The sequence below is a fragment of the Protomyctophum bolini genome (assembly GCF_963924005.1).
Source record: "Protomyctophum bolini genome assembly, chromosome: 16".
Taxonomy (NCBI): domain Eukaryota; kingdom Metazoa; phylum Chordata; class Actinopteri; order Myctophiformes; family Myctophidae; genus Protomyctophum; species Protomyctophum bolini.
In genome coordinates, this window is record NC_137877.1 from 27,572,798 (window position 1) to 27,597,136 (window position 24,339).

Here is a 24,339-nt window from a genome sequence, read left to right on the forward strand (position 1 = left end):
CGACTTCCAGGCCCGAAGGATTAACTAGCGAGCGAAATGGCCCGGGCTGTGCCTCATATTTGTTTTGAACCTGATCTGGTTCCACCACCCCGAAGAGTGCAACTAGAGGTGCCTTACCTGGGGGAAGTCTCTTTTATATGCTTTCATGGCTGAGGGAAGTAGGAGTGCTAGAGGGGCTGAAGCACCCCCTCCCCCCAGGCACAGGCCTCCCTCGAACAGGAGGGGGGGGGAAAGAAAAAAAGAAGGAAATTAAAAAAATATATATATGAATAATAGAAATGTCACGTTATTATTTATATAAATAAATAGTATTCTTAAACTACACTTGTGTGACCTTTTTGTTTTGTTTTTATATTTATCATCGTCTCTGTTCTGCTGCTGACGCTATTTCCGGTTACCTTTACGCACGGGGCGCACGGATTTGAGTCCTGACTGTGTGTTGTTGTCAACATGGCTCAGAAGAGATTGAGTGATTTCTTTGGTAGGTCCAAGCCCAAATCAAGTCTAGTTCATGAACCCTTCATGAGCACCAGCAGCAGTGTTCAGCAGGGGAGTGCAGGAGGACATTGTCGTGAAGGAGGAGGAGGAGGAGGACAATAATAAAAATAACAACAGCAGCAGCAGCCGCACCAGCAGCAGTGGGGCCGAGTCTACCTGCACGCCCGGCCTGCACCTGTAGCCGTGAGCCAGGCGACTACTACCCCCTCACGTAGGCTACATATAATGACATTCTGGACAAGTAACACACGTTGGATATAGGCCTACAGTAAATGCCATGATGAGGGAATTAACCACCCCGGAGCGCAAGAGCACATTTGGGGTTTAAGGTAAAGCATTTACTATTTAACTATATTATTTCTCTAATAGTCACTATTGCAATGAGAAATAATATAGTATTTACTAATTACTATGGCCGCCGTGCCAACTGAACTGCTGAACGCTGCTGCAATTTAATGTTAGATATTAGATTCTGACGGGGAGGGATCTATGATGAATGATGACGATACACACCCGGGTCGCCGAGCCCATGGAAGTGCGCTGCGCTGTCAGCTCGTCTGTTAGGGCTATCATTTATATGTTTTGTTTTGATATCGGCGCCTTGCCAATGTCATGTGTGGCTAAATAGGCCTATGCCTTTTTATGATGCATTTTGCGCGTGCACGAGGCACATGCATGCGCATTTATTTATGCAACATTTTACTCCGAAAACTTTGCAACTTATGACATTGAAGAAATTGATGAGACAGAGTCCCTGTTCTGTTAAACACTTTCCACACATGCAAGAATCTTTAAAGATTTTGTTTAATTTAGTTGTGGAATAGTGCAGCCGAACAATCTTAAATTGAATCAGAGAGTGCCTAACATTGATAGAGCTATGGTGAATGTTGGTGATACAATCCTCCCATACTCCATCTGAAATCTCAATGCCCAATTCTCTTTGCCAATTTCCCTTAAACAAGCATGAGGATGGGCTAATCACGGCCTGCAAAGTGTCATAAAATTGAGAGACTGCACCTTTTTCAAAGGGCTCAATGTTGAAAAACTGTCCAAAACTGAATGAGTGTACAGGGTTTGATGAGGTCAGATCAACATAATGGAATGTCAGAACAGGTCAGCTCTACATATGGAGATCTAAGGGTGGCAGTGGGGGCAGTGTCTTGAGTGTACAGGGTTTGATGAGGGCCCAGGTAGGGCCCGGCCTTCATTTCTGGGCCTGTTGAGAACTCAACTTTTTGACGGCTGCCGGGTGTGGCTCTACAGTCTAGACTCTATGGTGTGGCTGCATTAATAACTTTGGGGCGGGCCCGTCTAGACTCTAGAGTTTGAATGGTGTACAGGTATCGATCAAAAGGGAGACGTCGAAGAGAAAGGACAAATGGGGAAGGATCAACATATGGAATGTCAGAACAGGTTAGCTCCATATGGAGATCTAAGGGTTTGAGGTCAGATGTACAGTTGATGGCTGGCTCCTGATTCCTAAACACTGGATCCATGTTTTCTTGACCCATTTTCATGGTTTGCGAGTCACCGAGCAAGCTAAAGCGAGCAAATTGCCATGGCGAACGTTGCGAGGCTCGATTGAGCCGACTCAGCCCCGTCCGAGTTGCAGCCCGATAGGTACAGAATCGTAAATAAATAATGTTGTGTGGAGAGCATTTGCCCCAACTGAGATTAAGGGGGTGAAAGCCATGCCACTGTTGCGGTCAAAACAGTGGTAGTAGAGGTCCAGACTCCCCACCACTGTGGAGATTGGGGTTTGAGTCATCCACATTCCACGGTGCATCAGACTCCAACAGGTTGGTCACCAGCATGTGCCCACGATCAGCCAGTAGGGGTCAGAAATGACTAAATTGGGAAAAATAAATAATTTATTATTATAACATGAACCAAATGAATGACAAAACTATGACTATTTTAAGTGATATATGTTTTTTAAAGATCATAGTTTAAAGTCCAAAGCATGTTCCCACAAAGCTACCAGAGCAAAACCACTAGTGCAGAGGAAGGAAATTGGTGCATTGGAACAATTTTATTGCACAAACATCACAGTTAATAGAGATTGCAATCCAAAGGAAGTGATGCTGGGCACTCCCAATAAAGCAACAATAGACATAGAGAGAATTGATACGGTTAGTTGAGTTTATTTGCCCAGAGTAGGTTGATTGAGCGGCCTTGCTCTTTTTTCAACTAATCATTATTCAACAACACACTGTTTATACCCCTTCATACTCCTGGGAGCTGTGGTGGTGCAGCTCAGCTTCCAATGCCTCTTCCACTGCAATTTTCAAACTGGGTTCAGGTTATCATGTGATAGCATCAAATCGACAGTCAATATACAGTAAACTAAAGGCGGACACATTTAATTGTTCTACAAAATTTGAAAACGTTTATTTATACAAATGTGATCGTGTATAACTGCCTTCCAGTGAAAAGTCTTTAAGATCCAATATGTCACCATTTCGATGGAACAATCTCATAGTAAAACCAACTTGTGTGTCTTGTTACGTGTGTCTAGCACACAAATCAAGATTAAACTGGAAATAGCGTTCTTTAATATACAAAGGATGCATGGATTTTCCCTTTTAAGCTTGTTCTTTGAATCTGTATGTATACTTATGTGTGTGAGCAGGTTTTTGGAATGGAAAACCCAATTTGAAACCAACTCAAATTCACCCGTCACAAAGTCATCCCCTTGAGATCTGGCATAACATTTATGACAAACTCCAGCTTGCATCAACATCACCGCAGTGACATGGACACTAACCGACGCGAATGCACAATGCAACAACAAGGAGACAGTGAGGGATTGAACAAAAAATGGACAGTGGAAAAGAAAGAGAAAGGGAGTAAACATGAAAGAGGAACGAACAGACAGGGAGAACGCCCAACAAATAGGGAGATTACAAAATAGATGGGCATAAATGAGAGAGAAAATGAGAAATAGACACAAACAGGATACACATGATAGGGAGAGAAAGAAAGAAAGAGAGAGAGAGAGAGAGACAGAGAGAGAGAGAGAGAGAGAGAGAGAGAGAGGTGGGGGAGGGGGAGAGAGGGAGAGAGAGATGGATGGATGGATAACTGGTACTGATCAGTGGCGCTCTCTGTGATGCGGCTTCCAGCTTCCAGCCCACCGATTGGTCAGCTGCCTAACTCGGAACATACCTTCCCACAATCCCTCAGCACCACTTCAAACCCACCACGCTGGTTCACCACTCCACAGCCCAAAACAGTGCCTGCTGGAATGGGCAACATATCAATAAATTCATTACACATTTATACTTAAATATTTATCCTGCAGTAGTGTGCTTTTTTGCAAAGGGAGGATATTTTTAGGTTTGTGCTTGTGTGCGTGTGTATGCACGCGGCCGTGCGCATGCATGTGTGCATGCATGGGTGCTTGTGTGCATGTTCACGCACACGTGTGTATGTGTATACTTGTATTTATAGCATTGTGTCACATCATAGCTCTCTCAGGACAGCTGTCTGCTGGTGAGGGTGGGGGTTGGTCTGTGGGTGGGTAGTGGGTAGGGTGGGGGGCAAATAATATGGGACAAGGGGAGAGACTACGAGCCTGGGAGTTAAGGGAGACATAGATGGAGAGAGAGGGGGGGACAGAGACAGAAAAGCATGTGTATGTGTCTGATGTGTGAACGAGAACGGTAAGAGATCGGAAAGGGTGGCGGAAGACTAAATTAGCCGATATCATATCAGTTCACCATGGTAACTCGACTGCACAAAGGCCAAACTGGACAAAAAACAACAAACAATTCAAATTAAAGATTTTTCTGGTACAGCCCAGGTTTTGTCTTTTGAATCCAGCAAGCTGCGCAGACAGGGAAGGAAATATTTACACTGAGAAAAATAGAAACTAGGGAAATTACATGTATTGTTCAGCTGTTTATTGAATGAAAACATGCCCTGTTCCAAGGTCCTTTCAGACAGTAACTATTGTTCCTGGTTACAATAGCTTTTATAATGCTCATTCAAAACAGTTGCCAGTGACTACGTGCCTGCCATCCACGACATGGCATGAGAGGGTTAAATGGCCATTGTGGCACCATGGAGCCCCTCTGTGCGAAGAAGATGGCCACTTTTTCCAACCTTATGACAATAGTAGTATCTTTTGTTCTATCTATATACTTATTTTGTCCAATTTACAATTATGTGGGCATTTATCGATCCCAGCAAATCCCTGCCCTCGCAGAATGCAACACGTGTATCTCCTCCATTTCCTTCAAATAAAATGCTCTTGCCTGTGTACCATTGACACCATAACAGGGCAAATGTACGGGAACCATGAAGATGGGCATGTACATATTTGTGGTAGCAGTAGTTACCATAGCTATCTTTCACATCAGGACTGATTTACACTTCAAAAGGATCAGTCATTTTCGACATAATTGTGTCTATTTAAGGAGAGCACATAATTTAGGTTGTTCTCTTGTAGCAAAGTATCGAACACATCTTCAACACATGTTGCTTTGAACATAACACAAGACCCTCTAGAAAAACCCTAAGTCAGATATGCTGAAAATAACTTTTTAAGAAGCAAATATCTTGCATAATATGTAGGCCTACTGCATTTAATAGCCATTCACGCAGTATTGAGCCTTTAAAGGCCAAATCGCTAGATGCCAACAAATGGTTACAAAAAAGTGCACACAAATAAATGCAATTAAAATGTCCCAAATAGGCGGTCCGTGGGCCATTTGTAGCCCGCAAGGGCGTCTGGTCTGGCCCTCACCAACCCCTGTAAAAAAAAAATAATAATACAAAAAGGGTATGTGAGTTTATGAGAAGTTTCTGTCCGATGTCCAAGAAAGGCCATCTTTCAATAAGCGAATTGAGAGCGCAAATGTCGTAACATAACTCATTTGGGAACCCTGCTATACAGTATACCGGTAGCTAAAATCTAAACTGGCACAGATGCTTTCTCGGCTTTAATGTTAACTGTTGTCTATGTTCCACAGGGTATCAATAGTGTGAGTGTTTTTAGAGGTTAGGTGTTCTGGGAGGTTGTCAGGGTCGATGTTAGTAGGACGTGTTGACTTGTTAACTCTCATAATGCTGTACAGTGTGTTTACTCACTAAGCCAGCAGCAGACAAGTAGAACATACATGACCTGTGTGCATGCGTGCGTGCGTGAGTGCATGTGTATATGCGTGCGCGAGTGCGTGTGTGTGTGTGTATGTGTGTTGACCAGGGGAGAGGTGCTGAAAACATGTGATTGATTGCTCTCACACACCTGTCCCTGCAAAAGCATAACGTCACACATTCACGCATTCCCTGCAAACCTTCGGTACATTCCCTACCTTTAATTGGCCTATAGGTGCAATTCCGGGGAACGTTTTTTCTATGATTTCCAACTTAAATTTGTCAATTAATGGACTCTTTCTTGACCTCCCAATTCAGAAGTTCAGTTCCAGGCAAAAGCCTCACAAAAATATGTAATTTTGCCACACACACACGTCTGCATATACATACGCATGCAATGCAACATGTATGTGTACGAATGTATTTCAGCATTTGTGTGTGTGTGTGTGTGTGTGTGTGTGTGTGTGTGTGTGTGTGTGTGTGTGTGTGTGTGTGTGTGTGCCGATGTGGAAGAGTAACGTCCATGCATGTTCCACTTCCACTGCTACTGCTCAAAACATGTCTGTATAGCACACATACAGAGGCCCTACTCAAAATAGCTCCCCCAGTCAACAACATCTTCATTTGACATCATTTACCATCAACAGCCTCCTTTTACCTTACCCATAATTACATCCCAAACAGCCTTCATTCCCCTTCAACCACATCTGGACTCCATTTCCGCTCCAAGGATCGCAGTGTTAAGATCATATTGTCCATGTGCAAAATATTGGTCTTGGAATTAATTTACACACCACATCATGGTCTTCAAACATTATGGTTAACGCATCAAAAGATCAGCATTCCTCTATCCTAGTTTCGATAAATACCACCTTGGCATTTTATGCTGCTCAAGGTTATCATGTGATGCAGCTTTGCCTGAGGTTGGATAGTGAGGGCAAAGAATGCCTGGTGATAATTTGTTGATCACAGAGCCATCTGTTTATTTGATCAATATTTTAACTGGATAAATAATTTAACATTATACCATTATTGCCTTATAGGCGAACAAATGACCATCCTGCTCGGACAGTGTGAGGAAGGAGTTGGCTGAAAACACTTCTGGTCTCACGGTGGCTTAGGAGGCAGAGCGGGGGGAATCAGACGAGTAATGCTTGTATCCCTGCGGCTCCTCCTGTCCTTGGGCGAGACACTGAAGAGAGAGAGAGCGAGACAGTGAGAGAGAGAGAAAGAGAGAGAGAGAGCGAGAGAGAGAGAGAGGGGGAGAGAGAGAGAGAGAGAGAGAGAGAGAGAGAGAAATTAGGTAGAATTGAAATGAGGAGATGAGAGTGAGAGAGGTTAAAAGAGAAACAGAGACAGCAAACAGGGAGAAAGAGGTAGGCATTGAAAGTAGGGCTTCGACTGACCAGAAAGTGCTCTGAGTCAGACAAAGTCAACATCTCTGCTGACATCACTGACCATCACCTCCATCATTTTAGCTTTAAATGCTTTGATGCCCCAAACAACCTTCACTTTTCTAAAGCCACAAGGGTTTTACTGCTGCCAACGAGGACACTGAGGTAGTGCTGTAACACTGTAAAAAATGCCCGGCTTGACAAGTGTCTAATCTTGTTTGTCAGACTCTTTGAGCTCACAAAATTCTTCAACCCAGAGGATCCCGCCTCACTGGATGATATCCCGACTGCTTTTCTAGAAGTGCATAATAAGATCAGTTGTGAAAAGAAGTCCAACTTGAATGATCCTTGAGCTTGGGAACCCTGATCGGAGTTCAAAATTCCTCAAATTCGCTTGTTCAGTTTGTCATTTTTTGCAGAGTGTCTACTTGGCAAGTGGCGTCCTGAATGAGAGGACTGTAGTGTGAGATGAGAGTAAACTGACCGCAGGCGTCCATAAGCCTCCATGGCACCAGTCAAATATACACAAGCTTAATTAACACTTGTAAAAGCCCTCAACAAGGTTAACGATGTTATCCATGATAGGACTGCATTCAGATAGGGAGAGAGATGGATAATGGTTGATGGATGGATGGATCTACAGTTGGATGATGGCCAGATAGACGGATGGACGGACGGATGATAGATGGGAGGGAACAGGAAAGCATGGTATATAATAATGATATACAGCTGTGAAATTGAATACGAATATACACTATAGGCTACTAGTCCATATACACACCATTTCCACCCGCCATCCATCCGGGCTATGGGACAGCAACCACAACACGAAAACACTAATAAACAGCTGAAAATATTTATTTCGTTTTGAGTGGTGCAGCCACTCCAAGGAACAGCAATGTGTGTCCATTTGTATGTTGTAAGGACGTCTGTTGTACCAACAACAGGTGACTAAGTGGTGCTGTTGAGCACAGGTGAGGTGCATGATGGGAAGCTGAGATTTTAGCAGCCATTGCGTGATTACGGGTGTGACAGTACAGTACAGTACAGTACAGTAGCGGGACTCCCTGGGAACGCCCACACTGTAACTCTGTCATTTCTCGACCGTTTCGGACACAGGGTGGCTCACCGGAACCGGGCCGTCACACTGGGCACGTTCCTTTGGGTCTGGATGTTCCGGGGACCCCCACACAGAGTTGCACCACTCAGTTCACACGGGTGTGATTTTTAAGTACTGTGGAGAGTAAAGTGTGCAGGAGTTTCATTCATGAATTGCTAGCTAGTGGTGATTAGTTTTAAACTAATTAAACAAACACCTTGAATGCTGTTAGAACTGTGGCGGTTGATTTTAAAACTGGTAGTCACAAGGGATCTGTTAATTGCTTTCATTCGTCCTCAGTTTAAGAGTTGTCAGACTCAGTTTATCAGTGACTATCGTCCACAGTCTTGTAAGTCTGGGTCAAAACCAACCATGAAGAAACTATGAAATAATGCTGATAAACAGCTAAACAGAAGGGTTGGCCGTGCACTCAATGGCCACTTAGAAAACACATTCTTAGAAAAACCCCAAACTATTTTGTGGAATTCCCCATTTAATTCCAACATGAAATATACCATATAGTATAAGGTTGGCTGGGGGTTAGGAGTGAGGTGAGGGTGGTGGGAGGCATGTGGTCGTCTGAAGGGGCGGCTGCAGGCAGGCGAAGGGAGTGTTGCGGTGCAAGAGGGGCAACAGGGGGTGTCGGGGTTTCGAACCGGCAGCCTCTAATCCCGACACGCTGCCTCTGCCAATTACAAGGGCTTCAAACGAGACCGGTGGGAGGAAAAAACATGACCAGGGAGACCAGAGTAGCGCTGGGGCGTATTTAGCAACATACGGGCAGACTGTAATTACATATTATGGCTAACAGAGAGATTTAATGACTTTTTCCTCCTTCGACTGATTGACAAGGCGAAAAGAGAGAGAGAGGGAGAGTGAAAGAGAAAGTGAGGATGTATGTACAGTATACGTATGGATGGAGGCGAAACAGAGGATGAGAGAGAAAGAGAGAGAGGGAGGGAGCACAGCCCCAGAAGAATATTGCTCTGTATTCTGTACATTACATCATCAGATTAAATGTGTTAATAACAACATGTACTTTTTACAGCTACCGCTACAGCTTTTCCCTGTCTTCTGTAGTTGTGTAGCATATAAGTGTGCTGGAAAGAAATGGGAAGATAAAGCAGTGAATTAAAAAAAGACCAATGAAAGCAAACAACTTGAAAACGTGTGTGTGTGTGTGTGTGTGTGTGTGTGTGTGTGTGTGTGTGTGTGTGTGTGTGTGTGTGTGTGTGTGTGTGTGTGTGTGTGTGTATATAGTAGCATTGAGTGCTCATCACTGTAAGTATAACATTATAAAAGGATTATAATGATTATATGCATAACACAATCTAGAAATGGACTTTATAGTAAGTAAAATATTATCAATATCGTAAGAGTGTTTGTTCAGTAGCAGCCTAACAGGGGACTAAAAATACATCTTCATATCAGGTTCCATTTGATATTGCTCCATATATGTAATGTATTTTAGAATACACAGAATACACATTAGAATACACATCAAACGGTAGCTTTTGTCTTGCTTTCTGTGTTCTGTTTGCAAGCTTTGGCTTTGGGGGATTTTATCAATGTTTGGCACTTTATGTGCTTTTAAACGATGCCAATAAAAATATTCAATTAATATTCAATTGTAGTATATAATACTGTACTGTACATATACGATTATACATACAGCATGCTGTCAAATGCAGTGTAAAAAGAGAATGTAAAAACGTAACCAGGTCCACTTCGTTAAACACATTTGGTTAGTTGGTTACACACACACACACACACACACACACACACACACACACACACACACACACACACACACACACACACACACACACACTTATTTTATACAGGCTCAACAGGAAAGGTTTAACACTTTCCTTGCAGAACCCGCTAAAACCCGACCTTTTTCCCATTGTCTTTCCCTGCTAAACATGCTAAACTCGTCTTTTGTTTAATTCGACGTTTTTTGATAACTTTTAAGACATACTGTACATGGTTTCACTCGGACATCGTGACGAGGATGACGCTTTAGGATGACGTAACCGGAAATCAACCTATCACTGACTTGCAAGGGCTTCTGGGAAACTGAGGCCCAATGCAAAGTCTACGGTGCGTTATGGTCGCATCCATCTGGCTCTGTTCTTTGTTGTTGTTTCGCATCGCGGCGGTGGAATGTTTTTTGACTCGATAACAAACGATGGGACTATTTTCAGGGGGATTTTCATTAAATGGAGGTACAATTACAACGGGGTGATTCTTCAAAGGTTAGTGAAAAACGTAATATACCCATCATGTTTGTTCTGGAAGATACCCATAGAGATTCCATTTAGAAGAAGACAGCAGAACATGATGTTTTTCTTTGTCGTCGTTGTTTGTGGATTGCGTGCTGATCTTGTTTACTCCCTCGTGAGCATGTTACATCATTACAGCCACAGCAGCATAATAACACGCACACGTACACACACACACACACACACACACACACACACACACACACACACACACACATACACACACACACACACACACACACACACACACACACACACACACACACACACACACACACCTCTCATGGTATTCTTTTATCACACACCGCATTCTCACTTCCCGTAAAACGCTGGGTCTGAGCCTAAAGTGGGACGCATGCACCCCCACCCCCATGACCAGAGTCACAGTTATAATGAGCCTACAATTCAGGGTGAAACACTATATTTATCATTTTGGGTCCCAAAGGCAGAAAAAAAAAAAAGTTTCAGAAGTACTGCCATGATTTATCAGTACCAGACCCCCCACGCCCACCACCTCATCCTGTCCCAATCATCCCTCTCTCGCTACAGTCATCCACTCTCCCCTCCCTCTCTCTGTTCAGCAGCTTTAATTTCCCACTACTTCTACACCTCTATAATCTTTCTCTGCCCTTTCGCAACCACAGCCCATTACCGCGGAGATGACAGCGACATTACCGCTGAGTATCATTACAGAGGGAGGGCTTTTTACTACACGTGCCATTATTACTGTACATGGCAATCCCTCCTGTGTTTTTTTTGTTTTGTTTCCTTGTTCTTTTTGGGGTGGGGGCGTTGTTCTTTTTTTCCATTCTTTACTGGGAACGCAGGTGTATATGGTGTTGGCATGAGTGATATGCTATTTGTTCAATTGTGCCACGATATGATTGTGTAAAGCATGCATTTCTCAAGCCTTTTCACTTCAAGGACCCGTAATCTGATAATGGATTAAGCTACAGATATTTCATAGGATTTTTTATTGAATCTCTGGTACCCCAGTCTACATTGTTCAATGCTCTGGCCCCATGGGGTCCCCGGGCCACATGTCCAATGAACCACGGCATAAACCATGTATTTTTAATCAAAGTCAGAAAAGGCCTTGGGGTCTCTCTCTCTGTTGAAGAGGTTAGATCCTAGATGCTCAGCTCCACCTGGGGAACCTATACGTTCACTATAGTACGCGTTTCAAGATTGCTCATCACCAAAAGTGGACTGTTCCATTTTTTCATGTACAGCCGTCACCAATCCTAGACATTATTGTCTCATTTATCTTGACTTTGTGGACAATTTTGGATTTTTGGAAAACCAATAGGGATTAGAAACCTTTTTTTTTTTACACGGGCCAGGGCAAGCTTTAGTTTTTCTCACTCTTACATTTGTTTGGCACATTGTTGTTGTTGTTGTTGTTGTCAGCGGGTATGTGGCATATGGTAGAGTTAAAGGTGAAGGGGTGTCCTCAATACTGTGTAGGTGCAGGCTTTCTTCTCTCGTATCTTTATTGTCTCCTCATACAATATCTAATAACATGAAAACTATACCCTTAAAAACACTTGAGTGAATGTTTTTCTTATCCTATCAGTGTAACAGATCTAGACCTTTAACGACATCCCAGGGCAGCGTCCTATACACAGATACACACACGCACACTTACACACATCTTGATCCCAGCAGATGTTTCGTCCACCACTGCCTTCCCAGAATCCCACAAGTGAGCGTATTTTCCCGCCGCAGGGTCGGGGAGCAAAACCACCGAAGAAGACCGCTGCACCCCGACATAAAACAAAACACCAGAGGGGGAAAAAATGCACAGAAAAAAAACCTTTCAAAAAGGAAAGGAAGGGGGAAAAAAGCGAAGGATTTTCTAATCCATCCTTTATTGAGGTGGCTGGTTTTCGGCAGCGCAACCTTTTTTATGTGTGAGAAGGCTGGCCTGTAATTTGGGTAGCCACGGCGACCAGAGGGACTTGTAATAAAACGAGGCACTATTCTGGGATGCTCTGTAATAATGGACGCCACCATCATCATCCTCTCCTCTTGTTAGAGATGGATGGATGGATTTATGGATGCTGGATGGATGGTGATAGATAGATAGATAGATAGATAGATATAGATACAACAAACAAACAACGGAGTAGAATAAGGATCTACGATTTACAATTTAGCAGATGCTCTTTATCCAGAGCGAATTACAGTAAGCAAGAATGACACAAGGTAATACATCAAATGCATTGAAATATTATCTAGGATCATAAGCATATACCATGCAGAACCTATCATCCGTCTAACAGTATAGAAGATCTATCCTGGGGGTGTCCTTTGCGATGGACACCACCATCATCTGTTCTTGTTACAGAAAAGGAGTTTCATCCAGAGTTCAATGCTAAGAGTTTGGATCATCTCCATTTGTGTGAAAGAGAAAGAATGAGGCATTTGGGACAGATGAATGGATTAATGGAGGGATAACAGATGAACAGATGAATGGATGAATGGAGGGATAACAGCATAGAAGAGCAGAGAAATGGTTGAAGCAAAGGACAAAAGGAAAAAAGCAAGGTCAGAAAAAAGCATCTCATTTTAGAGGGGGTCCTATATATTTTTTCTATAGACTATTATTCTATATATTCTTCTATATACGGTATATACATTTTGAGTTGGGGCAACTTGGCGACGGAAGTCGCCAGATCTCCAATTAAGTCGCCAAGGTCGCCAAGTCATAGGCCGTGACGTATGCAGAGTATGCAGAAGTGCCGTTGACGCCTGTGCTGTGCCTGTGCTCTGACATCACTCACTTTACCCCTGCGTTTTCAACACAGCTTTTGCAGCTTCCGTTTCTCACATCCGCCATTACTCACTCTGTCCGTCTAAAAAGTATATTTCTCTTCAGAACGGTCGGACATGTGGTCGAATTTGCGCTGCTTGCGGTTAGGGTTAGTTTAGGGTTTGAGGTAGGTTGTCGGTCTAATGACTGTCGGACCAATAGTACGGTATGTCTAAACTAAAGCCTGTACTCGGTGGATGGATAGACGGATGGATGGATAGATGGATGGGTGGGTGGGTGCATTACACAGAGGGAAGGATGGATGGAGGTTGATTGACACATCCAGCAATAATTGAACTTATTGGTGGGGAACGAATTGCTGGACAGAATCATGAACAGATAAGACAAAAATGGGTATATTCCAAAATGAACTAACTCGTTGACTGACTAGCAGTTACCTGATCTGATCAATATGTATGGATCACCGTTATGCACTTCAGCACTGTTACAAGTCACTGCGGTCACACATCTACATGCAGACACCTCTCTGTAATCTCCAGGCCATGTTAACAGTCACCCATTACACCAAAGCCATAATTAGGAAATCACGTTGGCACAGACATCCTGTCATTAGACGTGTCTATTGCTATTGCATTGTAATTACATTTTAGGAGGTTGTTATTACACCATTTAGAAGCTGTCCGTCTTACCTCAATCTCCTCCTTAATTGGTCGTGTTTGGTCTGAGCCCGCCCCCCCGCCCCATCGGGCCTGCCCACCTCTTTGACGGAAAATTCCGGCGGTCTGCGCATTCTAAGCTGGTACAGATTCTAATACACCACAGAGAGAGAGAGAGAGAGAGAGAGAGAGAGAAAGAGAGAGAATTGGGGTGGAGGGGTACTAGAGAGCATAGAGCATAAGAGGGAAGGACGGGGGAAAAGAGTGAAAAACTCAGTGTTCTTGTTGCATGACAGAATCCCTCCCAGCCAACCAAGGCTTGTCCTTTAATACCAAGACGCCTTCATGTGGCCTTCTCCACGATTGCACATGGGGCACAGTCAACCACATGGCTGCCATGCTGCTTATTATACCACACTGCTGCACAGTGCTCACACTGTGTGTGTGTGTGTGTGTGTGTGTGTGTGTGTGTGTGTGTGTGTGTGTGTGTGTGTGTGTGTGTGTGTGTGTGTGTGTGTGTGGCTGTGTGGCTGTGTGCGTGCCGTGTGTGAGTGCGTGCATGTGTGTGTGAGTGTGCATGCATTTGTAATGTCTGCTACTAAGTTGTAGCAGTCATGCAGTGCAGCATTCAATGAGAGTGAACATGTCTTAATTTGTCAACAACTTCATGATGGATGAGAGATTGGGGAGAAAATCCTGTAGTGTATATGTGGAATAGAAGGAGACACGAAAGGAGGCACAGATTAATGTTTGGTGAAAAATGACTATAGGAAGAAGTTACAAGAGCAAACGGGGAAAGCACTTAAGGGACGAGTTACACGTTTCGACACATGTCTGATGTTAGACTAGATGTTATGTTCTGTGATATTACCTGCATCTTTTCCGTGACTGTTACCGTGTGGGTGTCTCCGGAACATCTAGACCCCCAGGAACGCGCCCACGGGGCCGGCCCGGTTCTGGCGAGCCTTCCCACGTCTGAAACGGTGGAGAAGACAGAGTTACCGTGTTGCAGCTTTCCGTGCTCGGACATACAGAGACAGACATAGCTAGGTATTGGAGCGGAGGCACCGTTCAAAAACTTTAATAAAATGAGTGACCTAATGAAGGACTGAGATTAAAATGGGGAAATATGGTTAGTTGCGACTGAAGGTCGCAGTTAACTATGGAATCATGCATTTCCCATCAGTTTGTGTGTTGGTCGGGCACGTGAAATCACGTGACATAATCAGGGATGGAGCATGTGACATCATGTGACATCATCAGCCCAAGGAGCATGTGACCTCAAACCCTTAGATCTCCATATATGGAGCTGACCTGTTCTGACATCCATATGTTGATCCTTCCCCAATCCCCATCCATCCTTCCTCTTCGATGTCTCCCTTTTGACTGATACCTGTCCATTCAAACTCTAGATGGGCCTGCCCCAAAGTTATTTGTGCAGCCGCGCCCGGCAGCCGGCGAAAACTAGAGTTCTCAACATGCCCGAAAATTAAGATCTTACTCCCCATGCCAAAACACCAGCACTCGCCCAGCAGTCTGCTGTCACCCAGGCGGATACTTGAGTGTACAGGGTTTGATGAGGTCAGATCAACATATCGAATGTCAGAACAGGTCAGCTCCATATATGGAGATCTAAGGGTGGCAACGGGGGCAGTGTCTTGAGTGTACAGCGTTTAATGAGGGCCCACGTAGGGCCAGGCCTTAAGTTGCACAAATAACTTTGGGGCAGGCCCGTCTAGAGTTTGGATGGACAGGTATATCAGTCAAAAGGGAGACATCGAAGAGGAAGGACTGGTAGGGAAGGATCAACATATGGAATGTCAGAACAGGTCAGCTCCATATATGGAGTTGTGGCGTGACACACGGAAATGCAGGTTTTCATAGTAAATAAGCAATAACATATCACTCCAAATCTGGACAGCATGATCAGAGAGAGACACATTGACCTCCATTATATGTACATATGTACTTCTGTACATCCATATACTGGCATGCAGCATGCATACCAACATGGTCAGGATTGGTTCAGCAGTTTGACAGACAGACTATGATATGTCTGTATATGTTAATTATAATGTAATATGATCCAAATGTACATGAGTGTCAGTACTATACCCAAGGCACACAAAAGCGCAAGTCAAAATCCCAAGCCACACCTGAATATCGATGCTGTCGGGAGGAAACCACCTAACTCCATTTGAGGTTTTATATTTTTGAGTTTTTACATATATCACTGCTATTGAACACCCTTTACGTCTGTGTGTTGATTAAAATAATACTAAACCCATTGGAAAACATTAAAAAGCGCTTCGGACAAAACCTCTTAACTCCATTGGACCCTCAAACTGTTTGCTAAAACTCCACCACCTCTCCCCTCTTAAGTAATTGACAATATATAAAGTCACAACACCAACTTTGATGAGGCACAGTCAGTATTGCTTTGTTTTCATTTCCTGAAAAATAAAACATTTTTCATTTTCAGAAAAAACATACTGTCAAAGAAATTCAGAAATAGTGAAAATAGAATACAAACAACCTAATAACAGTTGTATAACTATAATCCATGATTGACATGGGCTTCATAAAAACTGTAACCACCAATTTGGGTAAAAGGGATGAACTGTTATACTCTCACTAGAAAAGGTATATATATTTTTTTACCTTAATGTAATTTTTTATTAAAGGTAGACTAAGTGATTTTCTTTGGTTAGAATAAGTGTTAAACAGCTCTATATTCTGATAGTTTTCATTGCTACTGTTTGTTCGGTATAACTGGGGTCTTTACAGCTCTTCGGGTGGGATAACAATTTTATCCAATCAGGATAGAGAACTCAGACAGGATACAGAATAAGTGAAATTTGAAGTGATGACACAAAGAAATGAGCAGACACATTTTGAACAAAAAAACATCACAATACAATGAGGGCCTAAGAACTGCGCTCTCCTCTCTCTATACTCAATCCAAGCCAACTCATTTTACAATTGCGTCTAAACTCATAACTTTTGCAATTTTACAAAATATAATAATAATACAGATTACCCATTTGTGTAATTGCCACACTTCAACTAAACCAAAACCAAGAGTTAATCTGGGTATATCAAAGGTCAGAATTAGGTTATGTCTGGAGCAATGGGATAAGGGCAAGGTTGGCCACATAATATTCCACCACATTACCCAGAATGGCCCAGCGGGTGATGGACATTCTCATAACAAGGTAAAAATACACACCAGCCAACAAACCAAACCAAACCTAGGGTTTCACTTCATTACAGCAGTCTTGCACACACACACACACACACACACACACACACACACACACACACACACACACACACACACACACACACACACACAAACTCACACACAAACGCATGCATGCACACAAAATGCATTCATGTACGCAAGCAGGCATGCCCACAAGAGTTTTCCAACAAAACACAAACATGCATGGAGGCAACAGAATATATATATATATATATATATATATATATAGAGAGAGAGAGAGAGAGAGAGAAAGAGAGAGAGAGAGAGAGAAAGATAGATAGATAGATAGATAGATATGCATACAAATAATAGTACATTATTATTATTATATTATTGACAGTAAATGCATTGTTCAGTTCAGTTTATTTATTTTGGTCATTAAAAACAGATTAATACAGTGCCTGCTTTGTTTTTTGCAAAAGAAACATTGACCAAAAAGGTGTAGGCTGAAGCCTAAGCTTCAACATATAAATGGCTTTCATATAGGTGAAATAATACAACAAAGCATAAAAACAGAAAGAAAAAACAAAAAAACACAACAAAAGAAGAAAAGAACCCAAAGACAGACAAATCAAAAAAGAACCAAAACAGGCACAAGACACAACAAAAAACAAAACAAAGAAAACAAAACATCATATCAATGTTCTATATGTATCTACTATTTTTTGATCTATATCATTTTTTTATGTATTTATTGTACTACAATTATTTTGTTCGTCATCCAATCCATTCCACAGCTTGACCCCTCTAACCGATATGTACCTCTCTTTGGTGTTTATTCTAGCGTGTGTTTGTTTGAATATGGCACTCCATTAAGTTGTAACGGCTCTCTCTAGAACAGCTCTTGGATACAGCTCGGGAGCAGGTGATTGTGTGCCTTGTACATTGTTATTGCCTTGTACATTGTTATTGTCACTGGGATCTGATAGGTGGCAAGCAATGAGTCAACAATACAGACACTCAGCCCCAACCAACAGGAGGAGATGATAAGTGACATTTAATTTCTTTTTTCAAGTTTAATTGTAGGGTCTAACAGAACAAGACAGACTCCAGCTTGTGTCAGCACTGTGTTTGATGGATTTTGCTTCCCTCTCCTGGTCACCACTCAAATGGTAACCCGGCACAAGTGTGCAATGAACTGAAAAAGGAATTCCAGCTATTAGTGAATGGCCAACAGATAATGAAATAAAACGTAAATAATGTCATTAAAACATGAGATGTACTATGTTCTCTTATCTCATCACTGACATTAGAGACAAGTCATAATGTTAGAGACTTAATTAAAATAAATAGAGACTTAATTCTAATAAATGTTAAGTTTGATTAGGTTGCGCTGCTGGCCACACCTGACCACACACCCTTTTCCACCAATAATAATAATAATTGGGAGCTCGAGTACAGTGTGCAGACTGCCTTCCTTTTTCATTGTAAAAATCTTTTGTTCAGCACCTGTAGAATGTTTGGACTCAATTGCATGTTCATTTTCCCATTGAAATGAACAAACTTCAACCATGCTTCCCGTCTCCTAAAAAGGTATGTGCCCACTTCACGAAGATAAGGGAAGTAAACCTGAGATTGTGAGTCTTGCTATTTCCGTCTTGGATGTGATTAACCATTGCCACATTCATTCTTGATGTAGCACACCATATTACATCACGATTAGGGCTTGCCTACACAGGTGAGGCCAGCAGTCCAACCAAATTGAACGTTACAACCTAGTTTTCTGCAATTATCTTCAATTGAGGGTGTATTTAATCTTCAAACATTCAATTTGAATTTGGTCATTGGTTTATATCCAAAATTGTTGATATCCTAATCATTGAGACAAATTATGTATTATCTCTTAATACTTCCCTCCAATGACAGTTTGACTTCACTGTCAAATTCAGGCTATAATTTGAGCATACCCATCTAAGTTACTGTTCTGTTACGGTTGTTTATTTCATGTTTTGTGTTTTATTTTGAAAATATGTGAATTCAATTCATTATGTGAATTAATTGTTTCCTATGGCAACTGGCTTTCAGTTTTGTCATGTGACACACATGCATGTGTCCGCCTCTCCGAGGCTTCGCCGCTGCAGCCCGCCTCCGAGGCTTCGCCGCTGCAGCCCGCCTCTGAGGCTTCGCCGCTGCAGCCCGCCTCTGAGGCTTCGCCGCTGCAGCCCGCCTCTGAGGCTTCGCCGCTTCAGTCCGCCTCCGAGGCTTCGCCGCTTCAGTCCGCCTCCGAGGCTTCGCCGCTTCAGTCCGCCTCTGAGGCTTCACCGCTGCAGCCCGCCTCTGAGGCTTCGCCGCTGCAGCCCGCCTCTGAGGCTTCGCCGCTGCAGCCCGCCTCCGAGGCTTCGCCGCTTCAGTCCGCCTCCGAGGCTTCGCCGCTGCAGCCCGCCTCCGAGGCTTCGCCGCTTCAGTCCGCCTCTGAGGCTTCGCCGCTGCAGCCCGCCTCTGAGGCTTCGCCGCTGCAGCCCGCCTCTGAGGCTTCGCCGCTGCAGCCCGCCTCTGAGGCTTCGCCGCTTCAGTCCGCCTCTGAGGCTTCGCCGCTTCAGTCCGCCTCTGAGGCTTCGCCGCTTCAGTCCGCCTCTGAGGCTTTGCCACCTGCACGTCTATGGTTTTGACGCTGCAGCCCACCACATCTATGGTTTCCCTGCTGCATCCCTCCACGTCTATAGTTTCACCGCTGCAGTTCCCGCCTGACACCTTGCCGCTGCAGCTCTCCTCTGAGGTTTCAACGCTGCAGCTCTCATCTGAGGTTTCAACGCTGCAGCTCTCATCTGAGGTTTCAACGCTGCAGCTCTCATCTGAGGTTTCAACGCGGCAGCTCTCCTCTACGTCTCCTCCACTGCAGCTCTCGCCTGAGGTCTCGCCGCTGCAGCTCACGTCTACGGTCCTGCCGCTGCAGGTCCCCCCTGAGGCTTCACTGCCGCAGCTCATCTCTGAGGCAATGTCGCTCCAGCTCGCTTTCGTTGTGGCTCCGTCTGGTCATTCTCCAGACCCCTCTCCTATGCAGCCATGGGGGTCTGAGTGTCCACCTGGCCGTCCCCCTGACGTCTCTGCTGCTGCCTCGTCTCGGCCTCCTGGCCGTCCACTTGACATCTCTGCTGCTGCCTCGTCTCGGCCTCCTGGCTGTCCACTTGACGTCTCTGCTGCTGCCTCGTCTCGGCCTCCTGGCTGTCCACTTGACGTCTCTGCTGCTGCCTCGTCTCGGCCTCCTGGCCGTCCGCCAGACGACGCATTTTCTGCCTCGTCTCGGCCTCCTGGCCATCCCCCAGACCACGCCTCCTCCGTCTCGTCTCCGCCCCCCGGCCGCCCTCCAGACGGTGCCTTCTCCTCCATCTCATCTCGCCCTCCCGGCCCTCCGCCAGACATGACCTGCTCATTCCTGGTCCATCGTCCAGGCCGCCCCCCTGAAGTGTCCTGTTCTGTCCCCTCCCAGTCTCTAAGCCTCTCACCTGAAGACACCTGCACTGCCTCTGTTCTGTCTTCAGCCTGCCCTTATGTTCCCATACCCATTTTTCTTGGTCCAACATAACGAGGGCGGCACAGTTACAGTTATTTGACAGACGTGGGTCAGAATTTCCAAACATAGACAAGACGCGGAAGAAATATACTGTACGAATGCATGTACATGCATGCACGCACGCACACACACGCACGCACGTACGCACACACACTCACACGCACACACACACACACACACACACACACACACACACACACACTTTAAATTAGCTGGTCAGTTTTCAGAGTTGTCAAATGGTAGTTGCCATCCTGCCAAGTTAGAGGTGTGTGTGTGTGTGTGTGTGTGTGTGTGTGTGTGTGTGCCTGCACGCGCCTGTGCGTGTTTGCACGTGTGGACAGGAAGTGGCAGTGGCTGGTCTGAGGTCAGTGGCAGGAAGGAATGGTAACTATGCTGTTGCCGTGACTACAGTTGGTCACAACGCAGGTCTCGGGTTTCCCGGCATACCGCGACCCGCAACCGCATCCCTCTGTCCATCCATTTATCCATTCATTCATCCCTACGTCTATCCATCCATGCATTCATCTGCATATGTATTTATGCGTCCGTCCCTCTTTTCATCTCCATCACCCCATCCTTCCACCCATCCATTAGAATCTTTCCACCTTATCCTTCTCAGGCCTTAATTGTGTTATCTCAAGCATCGCTTGTTCCATCTCTCTCTCTCTCTCCTGCCCGTTCCCTGTCATTCTGTCTCTCATTTTAACACCATCACTCCATGCCCAGTGCCATGGCATCTATATAAAATGCTTCCTTTACTAAAAACGCGGCTCCACCCTTCTCTTTAAACATTAAACGCTGTGCAGCAATGCAACCACAGGAACTAAAAGGCCGTGTTTCTGTGCTGTTTACTGGCCTGAGGCACACCGCATCCCTCTCATTCAGAAGTAGACCCGCAACCATCCAAAACCAATAAGAGAAGGACTGGACCATGATGTCATGACATTTTAGAGCTAATTCATCATTGATTGTTGACTGTTTTGCCAAGATGATTCATTTGTTAAAGAAATAAAGTAAATGTGATGACTTCAACACCTGCATCTCCAGGTTTCTGCCCAACAGAGGAGAACATGTCTTATTGTCTAGCTTCAAATGTAATGTTATTCGGCTAACTGTTAATAAATACTTCAATAAATCAATGAATCCTACGTTTTTTTTTCTTCTTCATTTTCCTTGTTGAAGATGCCCCTCTTATGATTCCAGCTTCAACAACCATAAGGGCTTTTAAAGACCATGTGAGATAATGGATTGGTCCTTATCCCAAACAGTAGCTGCAAGTTACTTTTTAAACACTAGATGGGGATGTTCAACGCACGGGTGACTGTTTCATGTAATCAATTCCAAACAATATCACTATGCAATAATAGGCTAAACGATGCAATGCAATATAACTGTACAAACAAAATAACAGGTAACACAATTGAATGATGGTAACCATGGCAACGAATGGTGTCTGTTTCTTGTTTCTGCACAAGGAGGGCGAGTGTATAACAGTTTTTTATACCCAGCCAGCACCCTATAATCAAAAAAATAATAATCACATAACAAATCACATAAACAATCATATAAAAATCATACACAAAATCATAAAATAAATCATATAAAAATATCTTTATGATATTTTTATTTATTATTATTATTTTTGGACTATATCCTAGTGTTTTTAAAAACACTATCCTAGTGTTTATAAACACTATCCTGTTTTGGTTTTTTTAAACACTATCCTGGTGTTTATAAAACACTATCCTAGTGTTTTAAATCACATAGTGTTTTTAAAACACTATAGTGTTTTTAAAAAACACTATCCTAGTGCAGCCCGCAGGTTAAAAACTCCAGGATAGTGTTTTTAAAAACACTACCACGAACTATCCTGGTGTTTTTAAAAACACTATGCTGGAGTTTTTAACCTGCGGGCTGCATTAAGTGAAGGTGTGGGCCACATGTGGCCCCCAGGCCGCTAGTCGATATTAACCTGCGGGCCGCATTAGGCCGCCAGTTGATATTAACCTGAAGGTCGCATTAAGTGAAGGTGGGGGCCAGTAGCCCATGTATGGGATAGGCCGGGGATACATTAAAAAAAATACAAAATATTCTCCCTGTGATGTGGCCCCCTCAGTGGTTGTGGCCCTAAGCTACCGCTTATATTGCTTATGCCTAGAACCGGCCTGTGTGTCTGTGTGTGTGTGTGTGTGTGTGTGTGTGTGTGTGTGTGTGTGTGTGTGTGTGTGTGTGTGTGTGTGTGTGTGTGTGTGTGTGTGTGTGTCCAGTTATGGAAGGACTTGGAAAGGAACTATCTGACCATGGACCATCTGACTAGCTTCTGTCTATGCCTTTTCGATCACAGTTTGCAGAATGACAGTACATTTCAAGCACAAACTCAATACAAAGACTGTTAACTGTGAGTGGACGACCCAATTAAGCATTACACTTGTTTACAACAGGGTCCACCATGTTCAATTCATCAAAACATTTAGAGACGTACAAATAGACACTTCTATATAGTTAAAGAACAGAACAGGAATTCATCATAAAGGAAGCAAAAAGGGAAAAGAAACATATACAGTGACATTCTCTCTGAATGTCTCTCTGAAAGATCGAAATAAACTACTGCAGCTATGACAACTTCTTTCTACATTTTCTGTACACAAGCTTTTCTTCTATCACTGAAACAGTACGTGTTGTGCAGCTATGTACATTAATTGTTTCTATTTTTTTTGTAGATATTTATTTTGTACAAACTGATGTTTTTCTATAAAAATAATTGTGCATGTACAACTTCCTGGTCTCAACTGCACATGTTTCTTTCCTTCCATGGAGCAACATGGCATACGGTCTTTGCTTCTCGTCCTCTTTAGATAGTCCTTGGAATCTGCCGCGTGGGTGGACCTTCATTTCCATCCACCAGCTCTCTAAAAAGCCGGAAGAGACCCCGGGAGTCAGCTTCCTTTGGCCGCGCATGGAATCTTAGATGTGCCCATACCCTGTGCACTCTTTGAGCAAACAGCCAAACACTCAACTCTCACCCAGAGACAACTCACCCCGAAAGTGAAGACATATCTCACGGGGGTGAGATGTCTGGTGAGTTGTCCGGATTTTCGGGGTGAGATGTCAGGACAACTCAGTTGGCGGAGGAAAAAGGGTGAGTTGTCTTGTTACCACAGAAGCACTACAACACCTGGTCGACACCGTCGTACCACGAAGTATGGTTGGTTCGTTCGAGGATGAGTGCGCACTGCGCATGCGTAGACGTGCAGTCAGGAGTGCCAGCTGACAACAACACAGAAGGTAAAAAGATGATGACAGACTCTGGAAGTGCAGAAGTGGCCGTGATCGGCAACACTGACATCACAACGGAATCAGAGAACAACATCATAAACACGGTATAGCGGTTTTGTTATTTTCGTCTGTAAACTTCGAGGGCAGATGTTTTAAACCTGCTTTTGGTGACACCAAACTTCCACAAGCTAAGCCAGGCCCAGCTAACTGGCTAACGGAGCTAACGTTACAGTCAGTCAGACTCGAAACCATAGCTATAGCCTCCAAACCCGATTGAAACTTTTCTACATCATTTTAACTTTAAACTTTAAACCCTACACGATCAAACGCACAACGTTATCTACAGTGACATTTGTTAACCGTAGTACTTGGTTAATACTTATTTGTAAACGTTATAACAGCTGAATGCAAATTATACTTCCTTGCTCGTCAGCATTATTGTACATAATATGTCCTGGCGCTGCAAGAGCCCAACGTTC

The 24,339-nt window shown here is 43.8% G+C and overlaps 1 protein-coding gene across 3 annotated transcripts in view; it reads left to right on the forward strand.

The window, feature by feature from the left end:
• The first annotated feature begins 23,847 nt into the window (after positions 1 to 23,847).
• snx4 (sorting nexin 4) overlaps positions 23,848 to 24,339 on the forward strand; it is a 20,925-nt gene continuing 20,433 nt past the window's right edge. For all 3 annotated transcript variants that reach the window (XM_080785725.1, XM_080785727.1, XM_080785726.1), the window contains exon 1: positions 23,848 to 23,964. In XM_080785725.1, the coding sequence (XP_080641851.1) occupies positions 23,878 to 23,964 (87 nt within the window). In that variant the 5' untranslated portion in view covers positions 23,848 to 23,877. The remainder of the gene's footprint in view (positions 23,965 to 24,339) is intronic.